Here is a 17,024-nt window from a genome sequence, read left to right as displayed (position 1 = left end):
ATTGCCTCCATTTCCTTTATTTCCTGTAAATGTCATGTTACCAGCATTAACCCTTTTCCTCGTATTGACACTCCAAAGGAGTCTCAATCGTGCGACCGCCCCCATGCTGAGACAGACCACAAGGAGCTCGCAACCATCTCCGAGGGATGTTCCGAGATCCAAGCCAATCGGAGACCACCTGGAGGTTCCATTACTGTGCGCTGTGGGATATTCTCCGTCCCGAGATGGAGGAGCGCTTCCGGGTGTGTGAACATGTGCGATTGAGAGAAAGGAGGGAAGGGGGAGGGGGGGGGGTGGGGTGGGGTGGGGCAGAGATGCTGGCCAAAACATGGCAGATTGCCGATTGTCGACTCTAAAAATACGTTTGGTGCGAAGTTTTGGGGAAAATGTGAGAAACAGACATTCTTACAGCCAAACTATCAACTCCTTATCTCTGCAAATAAATACATAATTCCACTTAAAAGCAATAAAATTAGGCTTGATAGTATCAAAATGGGTGAATCAAACTGTAAAATGCATTGATCCTCTACGCCAGGGTTAGCACAAAGATCATGCTTTTATCTTTTTATTCTTTCTGGTTACCTTTTCTGATCTTATCTGGGATTAACCTTACAAATGTGTCTGAAATGTACACTACATTTAGAGGTTGCATGGATGAGGAACACACTGGCATTCAGCAACAAGCCATCAAAAAGGGGGTGGATTTGACAGTCTGTTCGGTTTTCCTCGTGAGAAATTAAATGTAATCTTTGCTGGCTCGAGTAGCGGCCGCCCCAGCAGTTGTTCAAGAATAAGGCACGGATGACAGCAGCAGAGATCGGAGGGTTAACTTCAACCAGCTGAGCACTCCCGCCCACCAGGGACTTCCTCTGCTCTCCAGTAATACAGGCCTCCCCCTCAACAAAAATGTTTCGGCACAAAGTAAAAACTGAAGGTTTCAGTGTATAAAGTCAGAGGTAGGAGGGGCTTCTACCACCACTTCTCAAAAAGGATTTTGTCTTTTGGAAGTCCAGAGTCCAGCAGAGTTTTGGAAAGCTGCTCGATCATGGGCGGCGGCCCGCAAAGGAAGCACAAAGTCTTCTGTGGGTCCACGCGAGCCCTTAACCCCTCCTCCGTGATCCTTCCACCTGGGGAGATACCACCCAATCAGCTACTCAAGAGACCTAAGCATCGTTTTCTCCATCTTTTACACTGACAATCACAGAAGGGGACTAATCTAGAAATCATCGCTGCCAAAGGAGGAGAAGTTCGGAAATGCTGCGCCTGAGCGCCACTCACGGCTGAGGAAAGGCGTGAGGGATGGGTCGACATCTGTGCTCTGTTGCGTGACGTGGAAATCACAGGAGAACTTGTCAGGGAATTCCCGACACGCCTCGACGATGGAGCCCTGGAAACACACACAGTAGCTGCTCACCCCCGCGACAGGAGCGCCTGCAGTGTTCTAGATACACACATGGATTCTGCAGGAGGAAACAGAACCTGTTTCTTCAGTCAGACCTTAAAGAGAAGCTCCTGGGTGTTCTTAGCGCTGTAGCTGAGGTGGACGGAGCCGATGTTGTAGTCCCGGCCGCCAGAGGAACGGTTCAGATGCATTAGATCAGTAGTGTGTAGCAAGATGGAGTAGAGGGGGTTGATTCCCACACCGCCAGCTACTAGCAGCACATCTACAGCAGGGTCAGACGGCGAGGGGTCAAAGAAGAAGTCCCCGCCCACACGCATGGCCACCTGGGAGCCCACAGCGCACTGAGGAAACGGAGAATACATATGACTTGTTATTAATAAAGAAAGAAAATGTATTTTAGAGGATAAGAGAGACGTTGGCTGCCAACATTTACCTTTCCTCACAGGTTGAAATGCACATTTTAAAAGGCCAATAAATAATCAGGCGTTTGATGTAGAACTAACATCAAACAGCGCCCGAGCAGAGAGCTGGATGTGTCACAACACTCATAAACAGCGACGCAACAGCTCAAAGCGATTTATTAACGGTTGTCATCAAAGAACTGCAACAACAACAACAAAAAAGAGTGCTGAATTTAATAGGACAGGAGTGATGGTCGTGTTTACACGGCTGGTTTTAAAGCGTTGTGCCTCCCATCGTAGTCAGCAATGTTATTTTTGCCGAGAAGGGCAAAAGCGCTGAACCCGACCCACTTGAAATAGCTCTGGAATCCCAGTACTCCTACACACGTCGATGCAAACTTCACCCAAACTGGGATTAAGACTCCTACTGGTGTCCAGGTCTTGGAGCTCCTGCATCTCCTTGTGAGCAGCTAATTAAAAATGGGTTGCCTTCTCACCAGGGTGTGGACCCAGTGTGCTGGGGGGTGCTTGCTGTATTTGACAGCCAGTTCGATGATGCCTTCTCGCTGCAACAAACCCGGGCTGGAGCACATGGAAAACCCTCCCACCTTCTCCACACCAGGGATGAAGAAATCCACCCTGAGCAAACAAGCATGATACATTTTATTAGAATACATTTAACCGCTCAAGGGTTTTATTAACAATCTGTTGAATTCTTCTGACAAGGAAGAACCAGAAGTCGACCCAGAGGTGCTTTTCACTTTGTCATTCTTGGGCATCCAGTGTTGATTAGAACATATATTTTTACTTTAGCTTAAGGCAACAGGCTATGGAGGAAGAATGGATCCTGTTGTAGATGTGAGAATCATTTTATTATAAATAGCAACTCCTTTTTCCAGTCCTGACCACGTGAATGGCAAAACAGTGGATCTTTAAAGAATAGCAACTCGCGCTGCACAGGCGGGTGAATGCAGGTAGCGTGGTGCCCTTTGACCTCAGTCAATAGGGGAGTGAATTCCAGAAAGACCAACAAAACCAATCCAGGTGGGAAAACTGCATGCTGGTAAGTTTAAACAACAAGCAGTGTCCCAGTCAGCCACCAACCGCGGTCGTTTTCGTCCATCGTTAACCAACGTAGAGTAGCCCAACAAAGGGAAGCGGTAAGTCTGAACATTTGGGCTAATGTTCCATCAAGACAATGACCCACTATTATACTCGAGAGACTGTGAACCTTCAAATCTCAAATGTGCTATGAATATGAATCTATTGTGCAGATGCACACATATGTTCCACCCACCACCTCCTCATCCGCTCCCACCTGAAGATGAACAACTAAACTCTCTTTTTTTTTTCCAACTGAAACACTGAAAGTCGAGAATTTCCATCTATTTGCATTCATTATCGCGCTGCAGGGCAATTGGCTGCCAGTTTTCTGTTTCACCACCGCCTACCTACAGTATGGGCTCCGTACATAAGACAGCATGTGCAGAGTACAGTACTCTAATTATAACTGGCAGCCCTTACTGGAAGACACAGATTGAAAAATAACTTTGCCTTGATGTAGAAAGTTTTTATGGAAAAAAACAACACAGCTCTTCATTTGTGCGTTTTATTGTAAGGCAATCACTGAAATGTCACTTAAACTTGAAGGGTAACCCCAGGTTACTCATTAGTCAGACACAGGCTGCTTTGAAATAAAATAAAATTTTAAATAAAAATGTCACCTATTTCTGAAAAATGGAGTTGAGGTTGTTCCTGATCGGTGAAAGCTCAACAGCAACTATTGCTAGAGCATTTGTACGTTTGCACAAAACATAAGTCCTAAAATATTTCCCATGAACTGGTTGGACACATCGATTTACAATTGTCGTGTTTTGTTGTATTTCCTTCAAATTCATTGGCAACACACAGGAAAATTAAGAGAAGTTAAATGGTGCCACCTAGTGGTGTCCCCGAGGGATACACACAGTCACTTTTTTTTTTTTAATAGTTTTTCTCCAAGTTTACACGTTATTGTGGGGCACAAATGGTTTGTGTCTTTATGAGTCTATTAGTTAAATATGTATACGTAGACAATTAATCCAGTGGTGCACTCCATACTAGATCTGTCTAAAAATTCTGCCATAAATCTACATTGACTATTGTATTAATCGGCTTCTTTATTAGGTGGATCTAGTCTCACCCAAATTGGCATGTCCAAACAAATCAGGTTATAAACACTACAAAGTATAGTTTTAATTGAGGAGACTATTTTGTTTCTAAATATTCTGTCAAGTACAAACCAGATCCAGCCTTAAATACTTAATATCTACTGGGGAAATTCTAACAATATGAGGTGCGAATTGCTACATTTAAAGTTGTTTGAGTGATTTTGCTCGATTTAGAGAATAAATGGGTTTATTGAACCTTCCAATATTGTTCCTAAGTACAACAACCGCGACTAAAAAGAAAGCTATGCAGAATGCCGATGTTTGCTCACCACTGTCCTGCTTTGAAACGGAAGTCTGGATGAGCGGCTATTCTCAGCCGTTTCACCGTCTCCGATTCGTTTATGATGCCACACACTTGTGCTGGATACAGAGCCTGTGGGGAAATCACACAAAACACACACAAAACATCATACTGGATAATACAGACAGACAGCAAGCAAAAGCATGACAAAGTGGCACAGCTGATCAACTCACACATTGTCTGTAGTTGTTTGCTGTTCTCTCTAGATGGTCCATTTTCCTTTTGGATGACATATGTCTAATAAAAAGGAGAAAGATTTAGTCACTGACATGAAATATTTACCTGCCAACAGCCACTCAGGAGGGTGTCATGACTACTAAAGTCCAAAACAGCAGGCAGGTGTTGTCCTGACTGCCAGTGGAAAAATAACAGTAACAGTTGTTCATCTGTGCTCCTGGTTTGTTTGGTTTGTTTGTGCAGGAAAATGCAGGTTTACTAAAGTTTTGTGTAAAGCTTCCATTTTGAAAATGGAATAAGATCAAATTGTAGAAATGGGACAGGAGCGACTATCCAGTTTTGCCGGTAGATTTCTGATAAATCTCACCGAGCCACGATGCCAGGGTCACGCAGCCGACAGCCGAAAGGAGCCGGTGCCGGGCACAGCAGACTGAAGCGTCGGGCAGCGGAGGACCACACAGACGGGATGGTCATCGCGGACGAAGCTGATTTGAGAAAGCAGGAGAACATCCAGTGTTATTTTTATGTGGCCAGTTGGCTAAAGAAGGTAGCTAGCCAATGCCGGCGTTTACTATCTGACAGGAAATCCTAACGTAGACAAGAAAAACAATAAAATGCTGAGCTCTTTTCTTACCTGAATAAGAAAGACTGTAATCTAATTAGGTTATATTCATAAAGCTGAGGCAAAATATTCAGTATAACCTTGGTCATGTTATCATTACATGACAGAACCTAAACGTCTTCTTCGTTGATCATTACGCGTGAGCGTTCTTCTTCTTCAGTCAAAAGGGTTAATTTGATCCGATAACTAACCAGTAGCGCCGCCTTCAGTACGATCAGCGTATAAAACCCTAACACCCAATTATTAACAATTCAATTGAATGGGATTTATTCGTCAAAAGTTAAGAAATAATGTGATTTAAAACCAGTTTTTATTTCATTACAGAAATAGAAACATAAGTTACATGAACATTATACACAAGGAAGGTATATGGTGCAGTTTAAGACCATAATAATAAAATATTTTATGGCTCTCAGTGTCACCTTTTAAAGATTAGAGATGAAATACTTGAAAACATTTAATCTTAAATATAAAAAATAAATACTATGTTCAAAATGCATGCATTTATAGGGGGAAGGCCAGTCTAAACAGATGTGTTTTAAAGCGTGATTTTATTGTGTTTAAAGATGTATTGAAGTACTCTGGTGAAAATACTCAAAACAGTCACCCATCTGTGTGCAAGTGTTGTTGCCCGTGTGTTCCAGTCTGTTCCTATGTAGCAACAGAGCAAAATACCAGAAAAACACAGCTAATTGAGTAGCAATCGTCACATGTCTTTCTGCATTCCTGGCAGTTTCAAGTTTAGTAACATAATGACAGGTTAAGCCCAGAGTTTCAGCTGCTTGTCTCAAGTTTTTGAAGTTTGAAAGATATTATCTTATGCTAAGATTGTGAATTTCAGCTAAAACATATCGAGTGATGCGTCATAAACTTCAGAAGAGTGTAACAGAACCGCTTCACCCAAACTCTGTCAGGAACCGTGTGTCTGCATTCATGCTTGTATTTCCTGTGTGTTTTGACACTCGGTTGTGCACCTCTGCTGTATGCTGTGTTTAAAGGGTCCTCTAAACCTTGTCCGTGCATGTCTTTTATGAACACCTGTATACAGTAGCCACTTACTTCCTTCAGGAGGTTTTTGTGAGCCGACTCTACCAGTCCAACTGGCTGCTCTTTTTCCCATGGTAAGCACGCCTTTGTTCAACCTGTTATTCAAAAGAACACAATGACAAATTGAGAATTTCAGACATACTGCTCGCGATAACCTACTGGACCTGTACGCATACGGCGCATGCATGATGCCAGCGTGTTATTGTCGTCACATGTGAAAGCACAAGTATTTATGTATGTATCAATGCACCCTTAATGACTCACTTTGGGACATTCAGGGTGTCTCCCTGCAAGTCTCTCTAAACATATTATCCTGCCAACACAAGCCTAATATAGCAACATTTATATCCATGGTGTTGATCAATGAGGAAAATACACAGCTTCCAGACACAATCATGGAGTATGACTGACATATGATTTTATGAGTGTGACAAGAAAAATCAGCACCAAATCATTGTTCACATTCAATAGTCCAGCAGCTCACAGATGTACAGTATATCCATGCATTCTTGTGAGTGTTCGTGTAAAGGAGGATGATGCAGCTCAATCTGACAAAAATGAGCCTTTCTGCCACTCCAAGGTCATTGATTCAAGTCTCATGACACGGCCACATTCCATGAGGTCTGCCCGTGGCCCTTGGAGGAAAATGTCCTGTGGGGGTCGAGAACCTCATATTTATTACTCCGTATCTTTAAAAGCAGCCCAGGAGCTTTCCGAATCAGCTCCATTTTAAGTGAATTATTGTCTTTCAGTGAGACTACCTGTAGAGAGATAAGAACACTGATTTGATTTGAGATGGCGTGAACCCAGCTGGCATAAAGTCCAATTATCAATATGCTTTTGTGTAACACCTCCAGGCTGTATTCTTAAAATTAACATGTGATTTTAAAATAATAACTTAGAATAACTCAGAATTTTTACTTTTGCTCTCACAAAAATCAACACAACAGATTAGGTCAGAATAAAGGCCATAGTTGGCTTTGTATTAATATATTTGCTTGTTTCCATGCCAACGTTTCCACACCACGCATCGTGGACTCTAAACTATTTGGTTTCAGCTGAGATAGGGAATCGGAGAAATGCACTCACCATGCACCCCCTCTGAATGAAAACTTTCACTTTGAATACTGCGGACAAAAGGCATTCCCCGTTTCCTCCGCCTCTCTGTTTCTGCATCTTATCAACTGAGACTCCGTCTTCCTTCTTGGCTCAGACCTGCACAGAAACTGTTTCGTGGGCGTACCAGGAACATCTCCGTCAGTGAGTGGTTTCCTCAAAAGAATGCGGTGAAACTTGGCAAATCAGTTGTGTGTGCACATCCACCCTTTTTATAGTAAATTTCTGAACATCACAGGTCAAAAGGCCTCACCAGCCTTATGTGAACCCTATTCCCATGAATGCAGCAAGGAAATTTAGTCGATTCACTGTAAATGCAACATTCAACAAAAATAAAGTGAAGGCTGGGAGCAGGTGTCACGTTGGTTGAGACGTAAACCAGCACAAACTACAACAGGGTCAAATTTCTGAAAGTCGTAACGGGCTGAAATTGGAACCGATTGCACCGATGGTAGAGTTGTTGAAACAGTCCCAAGGAAGTGGAACTGGGCAAGGAGACAGAGTTGCAGTACAACAGGAATTCAGACCATTAACGAGCACTGGCATATTGGACACGAGGCAACCACAACATACCAGGCAGTGTGTGGAAAATCTGGGGTTTAAATACAGGGGCAAACAGGTGTGTGAGATTGGACTGATGGGCGAGAAGAGCGAGACAGGTGGAACAGTTAGTTCTGATTTTGGCAGAGCAGACTGGGACAGGTGTGTTACAAATCTGGGGAAATACACACCATAGATATGTATTATATCATAACATTAGTATGGTATAGTCAGACAAGGACACAATCCTTGTCTTTTTAAAATACTGTGTGTGTGTGTGTGTGTGTGAGAGAGAGAGAGAGAGAGAGAGAGAGAGAGAGAGAGAGAGAGAGAGAGAGAGAGAGAGAGAGAGAGAGAGAGAGAGAGTGAGAGTGTGTCAGCGCATGGTCAGCGCATGGATCCAGTGAACTTTCTTTAGATATTAATAGTAGAACTACCTTAATATGGTGTAAGCATTCTTGAGAGATGATCATGTTTAAATGGCTTTAAATTGGAAATAAACTACCAGGTGACTGGAAATTTAGGCCCATGACAACATGAGTGTGGTGTAAAATACCCTTTTCCCCCTTCAATTGATGATCTTTGCTCATTTAAAGGTGCTAGAGTGAGGAAAAGAGTTAATCTGGGGGGATGATGCTGTTATGACGCTGTTCAGAGATTCAGTCAATGGAACTGACGTCACAGCCAAACTCCTGAGAGTTTTCCGGAAGTAGCCTACGTTACTTGGACAGGTGATACTGGCGCCAAGCCAAGTTATTTACCCTCAATGAGAGGGTCAAAAATTGCAGGTCTGGCGCAGCAAACACATCCTCCCAGACCTCCCCAGATCACCTCAACCCCACGTCTTATTTCATCTCAAGTTGTTTTCCGCTCAGCTCATTTGAGTCTTGACTCTCTTGGCTATTAATACCGCTGCTGAACAAACAACCATCCGACACTCATTGTCACTTAGTGCCCAAACACCTGTACCAAAGGTTGGGTTGGGTTCGGCGGATAACAAAAGCCCTATTTTTTTTTTTTTAATCCGTCACTAAGGCAAGTTCCCAAGGGGTATGTTACCAGGCAACCGCAGGTCCCGCCCTCTGTGTTCACCTGAACGAGAGTCACGTGACCGACCGCGCGCGCTCGTCCAATCCGGCGCGAGGACAGGTGCTCTGTTTTAAGAGTTTCGCAGGCGGAAACCTGCTGGTTCAGTCGACCGCAGCCGCTCCTTATAAACTGCACTTTTCCCAAGGATTCGTGAAAGAAAGCCGCACATCATTTGCGAGAGCAATCAAGGACAAACTTTATCTTTTGGGCGGTGGACGAAATGAAATGGCCGGAAGCTTAGTTCGAACATAAAAATGGATGCTACTCAGACCCCTTAAAGGACCGCTGTCATCGTTGTTTGCTCTCATATGAATTGGAGTCCCTGGGATTTGTGTGACAGATCGATTTTTAAAGTCTGATAGTGACAGGTTAAATCTCTCGGTTTTGACAGCTGGGGACACCTGTTGAAGCTCAGGTGAGAGGACGTGCGCGTGTAATTTGCGCTTCATTCACTTTTGAATCACAGCTTGTGTTTGCTTGTGTTCTCAGCACTCATTAAACCAGTTTTACAGAGAATGTAACCATGGTTACAGCGGGTATTCTTGGGATTAGTCACTGAACTGTTGTCTGATGTGCATAAATCATTGTTACTAGAGGAGTCCGTGGTAGGATTCAAAGAATATAATAATTTCTATTGTTTTCAAGTGCTAAATAGTTACTAGTTGACATAATGATTTTGGGAACTAAATTTTTGTTCCTGTTTCAGCCAGCTGCATTCAAATATGACAACAGAGAGAACCAAGTGGTGGAAGGCACTGCTACCGAAGAAGAAGCCTGGAAGCACGAAGGATGCTCCATCCACCCGCATTTATGAACCCGACTTTGACCCTTTTGAACGACTGCCAAAAGAGCCAGCCACCACTAACTCCAAGGGCACCGACGCCGAGTCCAGCCGGTCCCAGCAGGAGTCCAACAACAGCTTCAACGACGACACCTACGACGACTCCCTGCTGGAGTCCGTCTTTAACGAGCAGACCTGTCGCAGGACCATGAAGGTGTCGCGCTCGGGTCGATTCAAGGAGAAGCGAAGGGTGCGTTCCAGCCTTCCCATACAAGACAAAGATGCCGAGAATGCGGCGTTCGGGAAGGAGGAGATACGATGATGGCCAGAAAGAGCAGGAGGTGGTTAAAGACTTCTGTAATAATGGTCTGAAATCAAAACAAGGGGAGATTTGGGTACACGAAGGTACTTAAATCTCATTTGGCGTAGCCTGAAGCCTGCTGAATGGTGAGGGTGAAGACAAGGAACAGTTCAACTGTTAGGCCAGAGCTGATGGAATAAGGTGTGGTAGATTAGATGTTTCTTATTTGGACCATTTTGTTGGCCTTTTGCCTGAACGGAACGATGACGAATGCATTCTCTATTCTTCGTGATGGTTAATCAACTACTCCTGCAATTTCCCTCAATCAAACCTTGCAGAAAAGCTCAGGAATTCAGCTCATCATGTCATAAATGTCCAGCGTTGTAGCTCTATGACTTCTAAAATGAACCAAACCCTTTAAAACAAGTGGGTTCCACGTTCCACCAGTACTCTACATGAAGAAAGGATGTTTACATTGTTTCTGTATTAAGAATGTATGTACATCAATGCACGTTACTTGTGATGCTCTTTTAATTTGTGCTTTTGCTAAAACATTGCTTCCGGCTTAGAAGGATATTTATGAAGGTTTGAAATGTTGTCCTCTGTAATAATAATAACTAGAAAAAAGAAGGAATGTTCTTAAGTGGCTCTGTGTCATGCACAGTTCTGGGCAGCAGAGTGCTTAAAACACACATGAAGGATAAATTCTAAAGAAATATGGGTCCAAAACAAAGGTGACACACTACAATATGTGCGGACCACTTGTGAATACTAAATGAAGGGAACAATATGAGCAATAAATGTGTTAATTGCTACAGCCAATTGTGTGGGTGTGTGCTTGTGTTTCTTAAATCAGCACAGACAATAATTGCAGGCTTTTCTGAATAAAAATAGCGGGTGATTAGTGCCTCTCATTTTGTCCTAAGCAGTGATTGTCAAAGAAAGCTTTAATCACACCGATTTGTTAGTTGAAGGGAGGAGTGCACCTGTGGCACAGCATTCCTTTGGAGTCTTCAAGGTGTGTGTGTGTCTGCATTCATGTTTATTGAACAAGGTAAATACAGTCCCACTGTAGCCTGGGCTTCAGATGTGATGCAACAGGATCCTTTTATTGTGTCTGCCAGTTCATTGACTGACAGATTCTTTGATCCTGGTTCGTTCTGGAAATTTTCCTTATGATACAAAATAGCCACAAGAGGGCGACATTTCTCGGTACGATGCGAAAAACAGTACAGTACATAAAATTTACACTGAAAAGAAGAGTCTGGCGCAGTCCTGTACTATTTACAGGTCCCAAAGCAATTATATTTCTTTTAAAAAAGACAAACCATTTTACATCCCAAATGTGAAACTTGCCCAAAACATATCTGATTGCACCCCCTCCTACCGTCTCTCCCAATTGGTCCCCGTGATGAGTGTGGGTCGGTTGAGGTGTGGCTTTAGTCTGTTAGCCTCCTGCAGTGTGCGCAAATGAAAATAGACTGTAAACAGGCAGGCAATTGTGCAGGACCACCGTGGCCCGTCTGTTGGGATATGAATAAAAAGTGAAATCAAAGTTTCGTGGAGCCAAAGCGACAGTTTCCCCTCCTTTGAGAACTTGGAATCGTGTCTGACTGAGGTGCAGTGAGGGTGCGCCATGAGACCAGGTTGCTGCGCTTGATCTCGCCGACGTTTTGCGCGCAAACAGGTGGATTTGGGAAAGTCTTGCGAAGGTAAGACGCGTAAACTGTAGTAACAGTTTGCAAGGAGCCACCTCATGAAATATCTAATCAAGTATTGTATGCTTGTAAAATATGCGCGCCCATAGTCTGTCTTACTTTTAAAGTTTTCTTCTGAAGTATATAACATTTAGACAGATATTTCCACATGCAGCTACTGTGGAAATATGGACCCAGCGTTGATCTTTCGTTTTTAACCGCACAAACCTGTTATGAAAGCTGCGGTGGCCGGTACTTCTCAGCTGGAGAAGGAAGAAGAACGAGACATGCAGGTTAAAGACAACCAACAACTGGTTGGAGAGGTGTCCCACCTGTTTCCCTGGGACGCACGGCCAACCGTGGCACCCAGTAAAGACCCCCACTCTCTAGTGTTACAGAGGCCGCTGACAGATACAAAGATAGAAATAGCGACTCATGACGGTCAGACTGATTAGATGGAAGGCACACATTGTTCTCTCTCCCTCTGACACGATCATGTTTAGCTGACATGGTTGAACTTTATTAACTATGATTAAAAGACTGTCAGTGACAGTAGCTGACACAGAAAAGCCTTTGCCATCAACCACATTGGCAGTCATGGATTTTATAGGCTGTAAGATAAGCTATAGGGCCAGGAACATGTGACCTGGACAGAGCCTTCCGACGCGGCTTGTGCTTTTATTTATTTTTTTAGACGTTCAGGAGGAGCATCGTGTTTTCCGCAGCAAAACAGAGCTTTCCGATCCGTCCCAGTCACAGTGGCCTGCTTCTCATCAAGATTTCATGATGTCAAGAAGTTTGGGTGGAGGTCCCAGCGGTGCGCATCCGGTTTCCAAAGACACGTGAGACATTGGCAACATCGTCGGGAATCGGGAGCCGTTCCTTGACAGCTGCTGCCCTCTATGATAGGAACGCGAGAAGTGCCGCACGCGGCCGTTCCTGGATAAGGAACAATGTGTGCACACTGTTGCTTTTTCCTGTGGCGTTTCCTGACTGAGGGACCGGAGGGTAGAGGTCTGTTCCCCTTCACACAGCAGGGGCCATTGTTCTTCTACCAGAGGGCAATTGGGAAAGGGGGGGGGGTGGGTGGGTGGGACTGAGGTGGCGGTGTCGTTGTGTATCCGATTTCTCTGGAGGGAGCGCCTTCCTGTTTTTTAACAGCGGCAAAAGCCGAGGAGGCCGCCCCTGACCCCACAGGAAGGACAAGCTCGACTGTGTCCGCGACGGCGTCGTAACTGTGTGTGTTTCTGCAGGTGTCTGAGGGCCCGCCATGCCAGTCCCACCTCCCCCTCCTCCTCCCCCTCCCCCGGCTCCCCCCATGCCGCCTCCACCTCCCAGTGCTGCGCTGCCACAGGTACGTGTGCCCCTCTGTACTGTCCCCTCCCACCACTCTGACCAATAACCGTCCTGCAATTCACGTGCATTATTGATCCAGGCGCTACACATCCACCACGGGGGATCAGACACTCAGTAACAGAGAAGGGTTATATTTCTGCGGCCGGCTCAGTGTCCTCAAATAAGACGAGTTGCCGTTGCCGGGCCTGCTTATTCCTCATTTTCTTTTTTTAATCAGACCTTTTTTAATTCAGTTTAAAGGTCAGAGGTCAGTTGATGGTGGCCAATTATGTTGTTTTTGGCTTTTGCTTTGCTTCTATACATGTGCGTACATCCACAAAGCAACAGCGCACTGGTATGTCAGAATTATTGGCAAAGGGATGTAAAAAAATAACAAGTTTTTGTCCTTTTTTTTGACAGTGCCCTAAGCCCCAGTCTGGTGGTGGTGGAGGGGGAAGGAATGCCCTGTTGGCCGATATCCAGAAAGGAGCCAAGCTCCGGAAAGTCACACAGGTCAATGACCGCAGTGCCCCCGTTGTCGACAGTAAGTAACATTTTACCACGTTAAAAATATTCCCAGCCCATCTGGAATAGCGTGTCAACTGTGTATATAGTAGCTGTGACGGAAAAAAGCTTCTGTTGCTCCGTTCAGCAGAATACACACATGCGCTTCAGGAAGGAATGCCCTGCAGCTGATAAGTATAGGAAACAGCTACAATGCCCTCACCTCTGTCACCCCTTTCCATTAATTCACAAGCGGCAATTTTTGAGTCAGTTTTGCAGTAGCGCCACCAGGTCCAGTAGGGCTCATTGTTAATGCCGATGTTTTCACTCCCAGAGCCCAAGGCCAGCTCTGCAGATGCACCGAGTCATGCTGCGCCCTCTCAGGGCTCGTCAGGAGGTGCGACGCCTATTGGACCCTCTCTGGGTGGACTCTTCGCTGGAGGCTTCCCAGCCCTGAAGCCAATAGGACAGAGAGAGTTTGCAGGAAAGACCCCAGGTGGGTGCTCAATTATAAACCAACAGCAAGCAAGTTTGGTTGAGGTGTGCTTTGATGAATAGGCCTTTGATGGGAAGGACGCCTGTGTTTGTTCCAGTGCATCGGTCGAGCTCCACCACCTCTCTGAAGCCCCTCTGGAACCCCCCCACTGTAGTAGCTGACTCGGGGAATGTCCCTGAGCCTCCTCACAAGACGGTGGAGCTACGGAGCGCTGTCCACCGTCAGCCCACTTCCACGGCCTCTGCTCCGGCCTCCCCATCTCACGGCGGCAGGCACCCCCCTCCTTACCCTGCTGCCTGTCCCCCTCCACCCCCAGCAGTGCCGCCCTCCTGTCTCCCACCCCCACCTCCGCCTCCCGTGCTCCAATCTTTCCAGGACCGCCCAGTCAGCAAGCCTCCTCCCCTCCCTTCCTGCCCTCCCCCTTTGCCTCCTTCGCAGGCCGCCAAGCCCACCTGGCTCCCTGCTCAGCACCACCACACCACCATTTCCCAACCATTGACCCCCCCTCCGCCGCCACCGCCGCCTCCTTACCAACCTCCCTCTCATGTTCCCGGGGATCGCTCTTCAGGTTGCTTCTATCCGCCGCCGCCTCCCCACATCCACCCCGAACCAACGCGTTTTTTCCGAGAAAGCACACTAGGAGCTCCCCCCCCACCACCCCTCCCAGCCTCTTTGGCCCCCAGCTATCCAACCAACCTCCCACTCCCCCCACCCATATCGGCCGCAGGGCCCTCTCCAGCCCTGCGCGCTTTACCTCCTTCATACCCCTGCAATGCTCCAACCCGGCGGCCCCCTGCTGTCCCCAGAAGTGCAGGTAGGCAGTACTGGACCCCGATTGGCCCGTTAAATGTAAACAAATGTTTTATTTTTAGCAAAATAGCAAATATTCGACCTGGCTGATGAACCTGTCTAAAAATGTGCCTCGACGACTCCTCTGTCTCACTTCTTCTGAAAGCATTCACATGTACAGTAGGTTTCACACCTCTTTGACTCCCGTATTCTCGTTGTCCATGGTAACAGGTGCGGGGCGGCTGGCACCTCCTCCAGCTCCTCCTGCACGCTCCCCCACCACGGAGTTGTCCTGCCGCATTCCTCCCCCTCCACCGCCACCTCCTCTGCCTCCAACAAGTCTCAGGAACGGACACTTGCACAGCCTGGGTGAGACAACGTGATAGAGTTCAGACTCATAAACTCACCTGCATCAGCAAATACCTGGATGTTAAAATAATAAGTGTATACATCTATATATTTAGATGGGTTTACCATATAAACTGTTTACACAAACTTATCAACAAAATATCAGCCCCAGTATCCAAATTGATTTGTAACTGATTAGAGCATCATTTGATTCTTTGGGTAATTTATTATTAATAATAACTAGATTTAAAAATACATTTATTTTGGACTCTGGTGCAGCAACGTCCTGTAGAAGATACATGTCTATATATATATATATATATATATATATATATATATACGGCACGTTCAGATAGCTAGGTTAGCTTTAGATAGATGAGATTTGAGTATATTTGATTCCGGTGGAGTAACAGAGCATAAAAGCCTTTAAATTTACTCAGAATTGCACTTATGGACTGTCTGCCTTCATATCCACCTCTGACAGACGACTTTGAGTCCAAGTTCCAGTTCCACCCAGTCGAAGATTTACCCCCACCAGATGAGTTCAAGCCGTTCCCTCGGATCTATCCCAGCAAAGAGAACAGAGGTACCGTCACGATCTGCTCCTCATTTCTCCACTCCAGCGTCACCTAGCTGCAAGTTTTCCCTTTTCTTCCCTCAGTGAACCCCAAACCTCCTGGGATGAGGACACACCTCAGATGAGTCAGGGCCTCACCCGTTCCTTCAAGCCCCCCCCCCACCACATGTTAACAGTTCAATAGCTGTCACGGACTTTAATGGGTCCGTATGTTCTTAGCGTATTTCTGAGGAGGCGTCAAACAGAGTCCCATCCATGTGACCTCTGACCTTTACCAGTATGGAATGTTTTGAATGTGCGTGAGGAGGAGGAGGTCCCTCCCTCTCCTCATTTTAATGTGCAGCACACACACTAATGTGCAGGGACATTGTCTCCCATTAGGCGTGTTAAACAGGACTCAACACAGTTTGCAAGTGTTTGCAAAATCACTTTTGCAATTCCAGCCGTGGAACTTTTAAGACAGCATGCATGAAACTGTGATACGGTGATACATTTTAAGTCTCAGTTTCACAAAGACGCCATGGGGGAGGCCGTATCACAGCACTCCAGAAACTCCAGCAGCATCTCTATTGCATCAGGGAGATCATAGAGAACTCAAGAGCCTTAATGTTCTTGTATCATTTGAAAATTTCCCATTTTGATAACAAAATGCTTATTATAAAATGTAAGGAAAAAAAACAGTATTCTTGTCATTTGGAGTTAAAAAGTCTGAAGCACATTTTATGCCTAGATTGAGAACAAATAATGTAATATGTGATTAAAACTGTTTAGCAGCATTAGGGAAGCCAAAGACACTTATACCAAAGATATTAGAAGTGTTCTTAAAATAGGTTTGGCGAAAAGTTCATTTTGAAGTAAAGAAGTAGTGATATTTTGTTGCAGGAATAAGAGTTGTGAATCAGTTTAAATATCTTTTGTGGGGAGGGTTTAAGATGTGACACTGTTTTTTATTATCAGTTAATAATGTCCAACCAAGACAATCATTTTGTTTCTTAACCTATTGGTTTTAAACTGTGACGTGAAATACTTGTAAAAACCGCAGTTTTTGCTATTCTGAGGTCCTGTAAACCCTCACACAATGGTGCTGTTGCGTATTTGCATTTTTTTTATTCTGAAAAATAAATAAGTCACGTCGTCAGATTTGGGGGTATTTTCTTCCAGTGTACGAACATTTGTTAAACAGCACCCCCTTCCGATGAACCACGCGAACTACTACACCGTAGCAGCGATACCAGGACTTTGTATTTTAAAATAAGAATGATAAATTAACGCCTCATTGGTAAATCATCCA

At 45.1% G+C, this 17,024-nt stretch overlaps 3 protein-coding genes and 1 long non-coding RNA gene across 5 annotated transcripts; 2 read left to right on the top strand and 2 right to left on the bottom strand.

Annotated features, from left to right (window-relative positions):
- Position 1: 1 nt before the first annotated feature.
- On the bottom strand, positions 2–5,286 carry oxnad1 (oxidoreductase NAD-binding domain containing 1). The gene is made up of 8 exons (XM_003968974.3): positions 5,126–5,286; positions 4,859–4,976; positions 4,488–4,551; positions 4,283–4,386; positions 2,301–2,442; positions 1,498–1,743; positions 1,279–1,387; positions 2–1,127 (listed from the first exon to the last, which is right to left on the bottom strand). The coding sequence occupies exons 2-8, from the start codon at positions 4,963–4,965 to the stop codon at positions 970–972; spliced, it is 930 nt and encodes a 309-aa protein (XP_003969023.2). The 5' UTR covers positions 4,966–4,976; positions 5,126–5,286; the 3' UTR covers positions 2–969.
- A 1,086-nt stretch (positions 5,287–6,372) lies between these two features.
- Positions 6,373–7,847, bottom strand: LOC115251728 (uncharacterized). Its single transcript, XR_003890258.1, has 2 exons — positions 7,250–7,847; positions 6,373–6,921 (listed from the first exon to the last, which is right to left on the bottom strand). It is a non-coding gene; the product is annotated as an uncharacterized lncRNA (long non-coding RNA).
- A 1,094-nt stretch (positions 7,848–8,941) lies between these two features.
- Positions 8,942–10,809, top strand: LOC105417152 (proline-rich protein 15-like protein). The gene is made up of 2 exons (XM_011609082.2): positions 8,942–9,320; positions 9,612–10,809. Exon 2 carries the CDS (start codon positions 9,628–9,630, stop codon positions 10,006–10,008), a length of 381 nt encoding a protein of 126 aa, XP_011607384.2. The 5' UTR covers positions 8,942–9,320; positions 9,612–9,627; the 3' UTR covers positions 10,009–10,809.
- A 637-nt stretch (positions 10,810–11,446) lies between these two features.
- wipf3 (WAS/WASL interacting protein family member 3) lies at positions 11,447–16,873 on the top strand. 2 transcript variants are annotated; one of them, XM_029845138.1, is made up of 8 exons: positions 11,447–11,699; positions 12,938–13,038; positions 13,449–13,563; positions 13,858–14,019; positions 14,117–14,833; positions 15,040–15,177; positions 15,641–15,742; positions 15,818–16,873. In XM_029845138.1, exons 2-8 carry the CDS (start codon positions 12,955–12,957, stop codon positions 15,856–15,858), a joined length of 1,359 nt encoding a protein of 452 aa, XP_029700998.1. In that variant the 5' UTR covers positions 11,447–11,699; positions 12,938–12,954; the 3' UTR covers positions 15,859–16,873. The 2 variants fall into 2 exon arrangements, with proteins under 2 accessions (XP_029700998.1, XP_029700997.1); XM_029845137.1 differs by having other exon boundaries at positions 11,448–11,699; positions 13,440–13,563.
- Positions 16,874–17,024: the final 151 nt, after the last annotated feature.

The sequence above is a fragment of the Takifugu rubripes genome, chromosome 12 (assembly GCF_901000725.2).
Source record: "Takifugu rubripes chromosome 12, fTakRub1.2, whole genome shotgun sequence".
NCBI lineage: Eukaryota > Metazoa > Chordata > Actinopteri > Tetraodontiformes > Tetraodontidae > Takifugu > Takifugu rubripes.
The sequence above is the reverse complement of the archived record's forward strand: the minus strand, read 5'-3'. Positions and strand labels throughout refer to the sequence as shown.

Coding starts and splice junctions, on each gene's coding strand:
- LOC105417152 (XM_011609082.2), top strand. CDS start 9,628: ATGACAACAGAGAGAACCAAGTGGTGGAAGGCACTGCTACCGAAGAAG.
- oxnad1 (XM_003968974.3), bottom strand. CDS start 4,965: ATGACCATCCCGTCTGTGTGGTCCTCCGCTGCCCGACGCTTCAGTCTG. Junction 4,552..4,858: donor GACCCTGGCATCGTGGCTCG/GTGAGATTTATC, acceptor CCTTTTTATTAG/ACATATGTCATCCAAAAGGA. Junction 1,388..1,497: donor CCCAGGAGCTTCTCTTTAAG/GTCTGACTGAAG, acceptor GTGTGTTTCCAG/GGCTCCATCGTCGAGGCGTG.
- wipf3 (XM_029845137.1), top strand. CDS start 12,955: ATGCCAGTCCCACCTCCCCCTCCTCCTCCCCCTCCCCCGGCTCCCCCC. Junction 13,564..13,857: donor CAGTGCCCCCGTTGTCGACA/GTAAGTAACATT, acceptor TTTCACTCCCAG/AGCCCAAGGCCAGCTCTGCA. Junction 15,743..15,817: donor TCCCAGCAAAGAGAACAGAG/GTACCGTCACGA, acceptor TTCTTCCCTCAG/TGAACCCCAAACCTCCTGGG.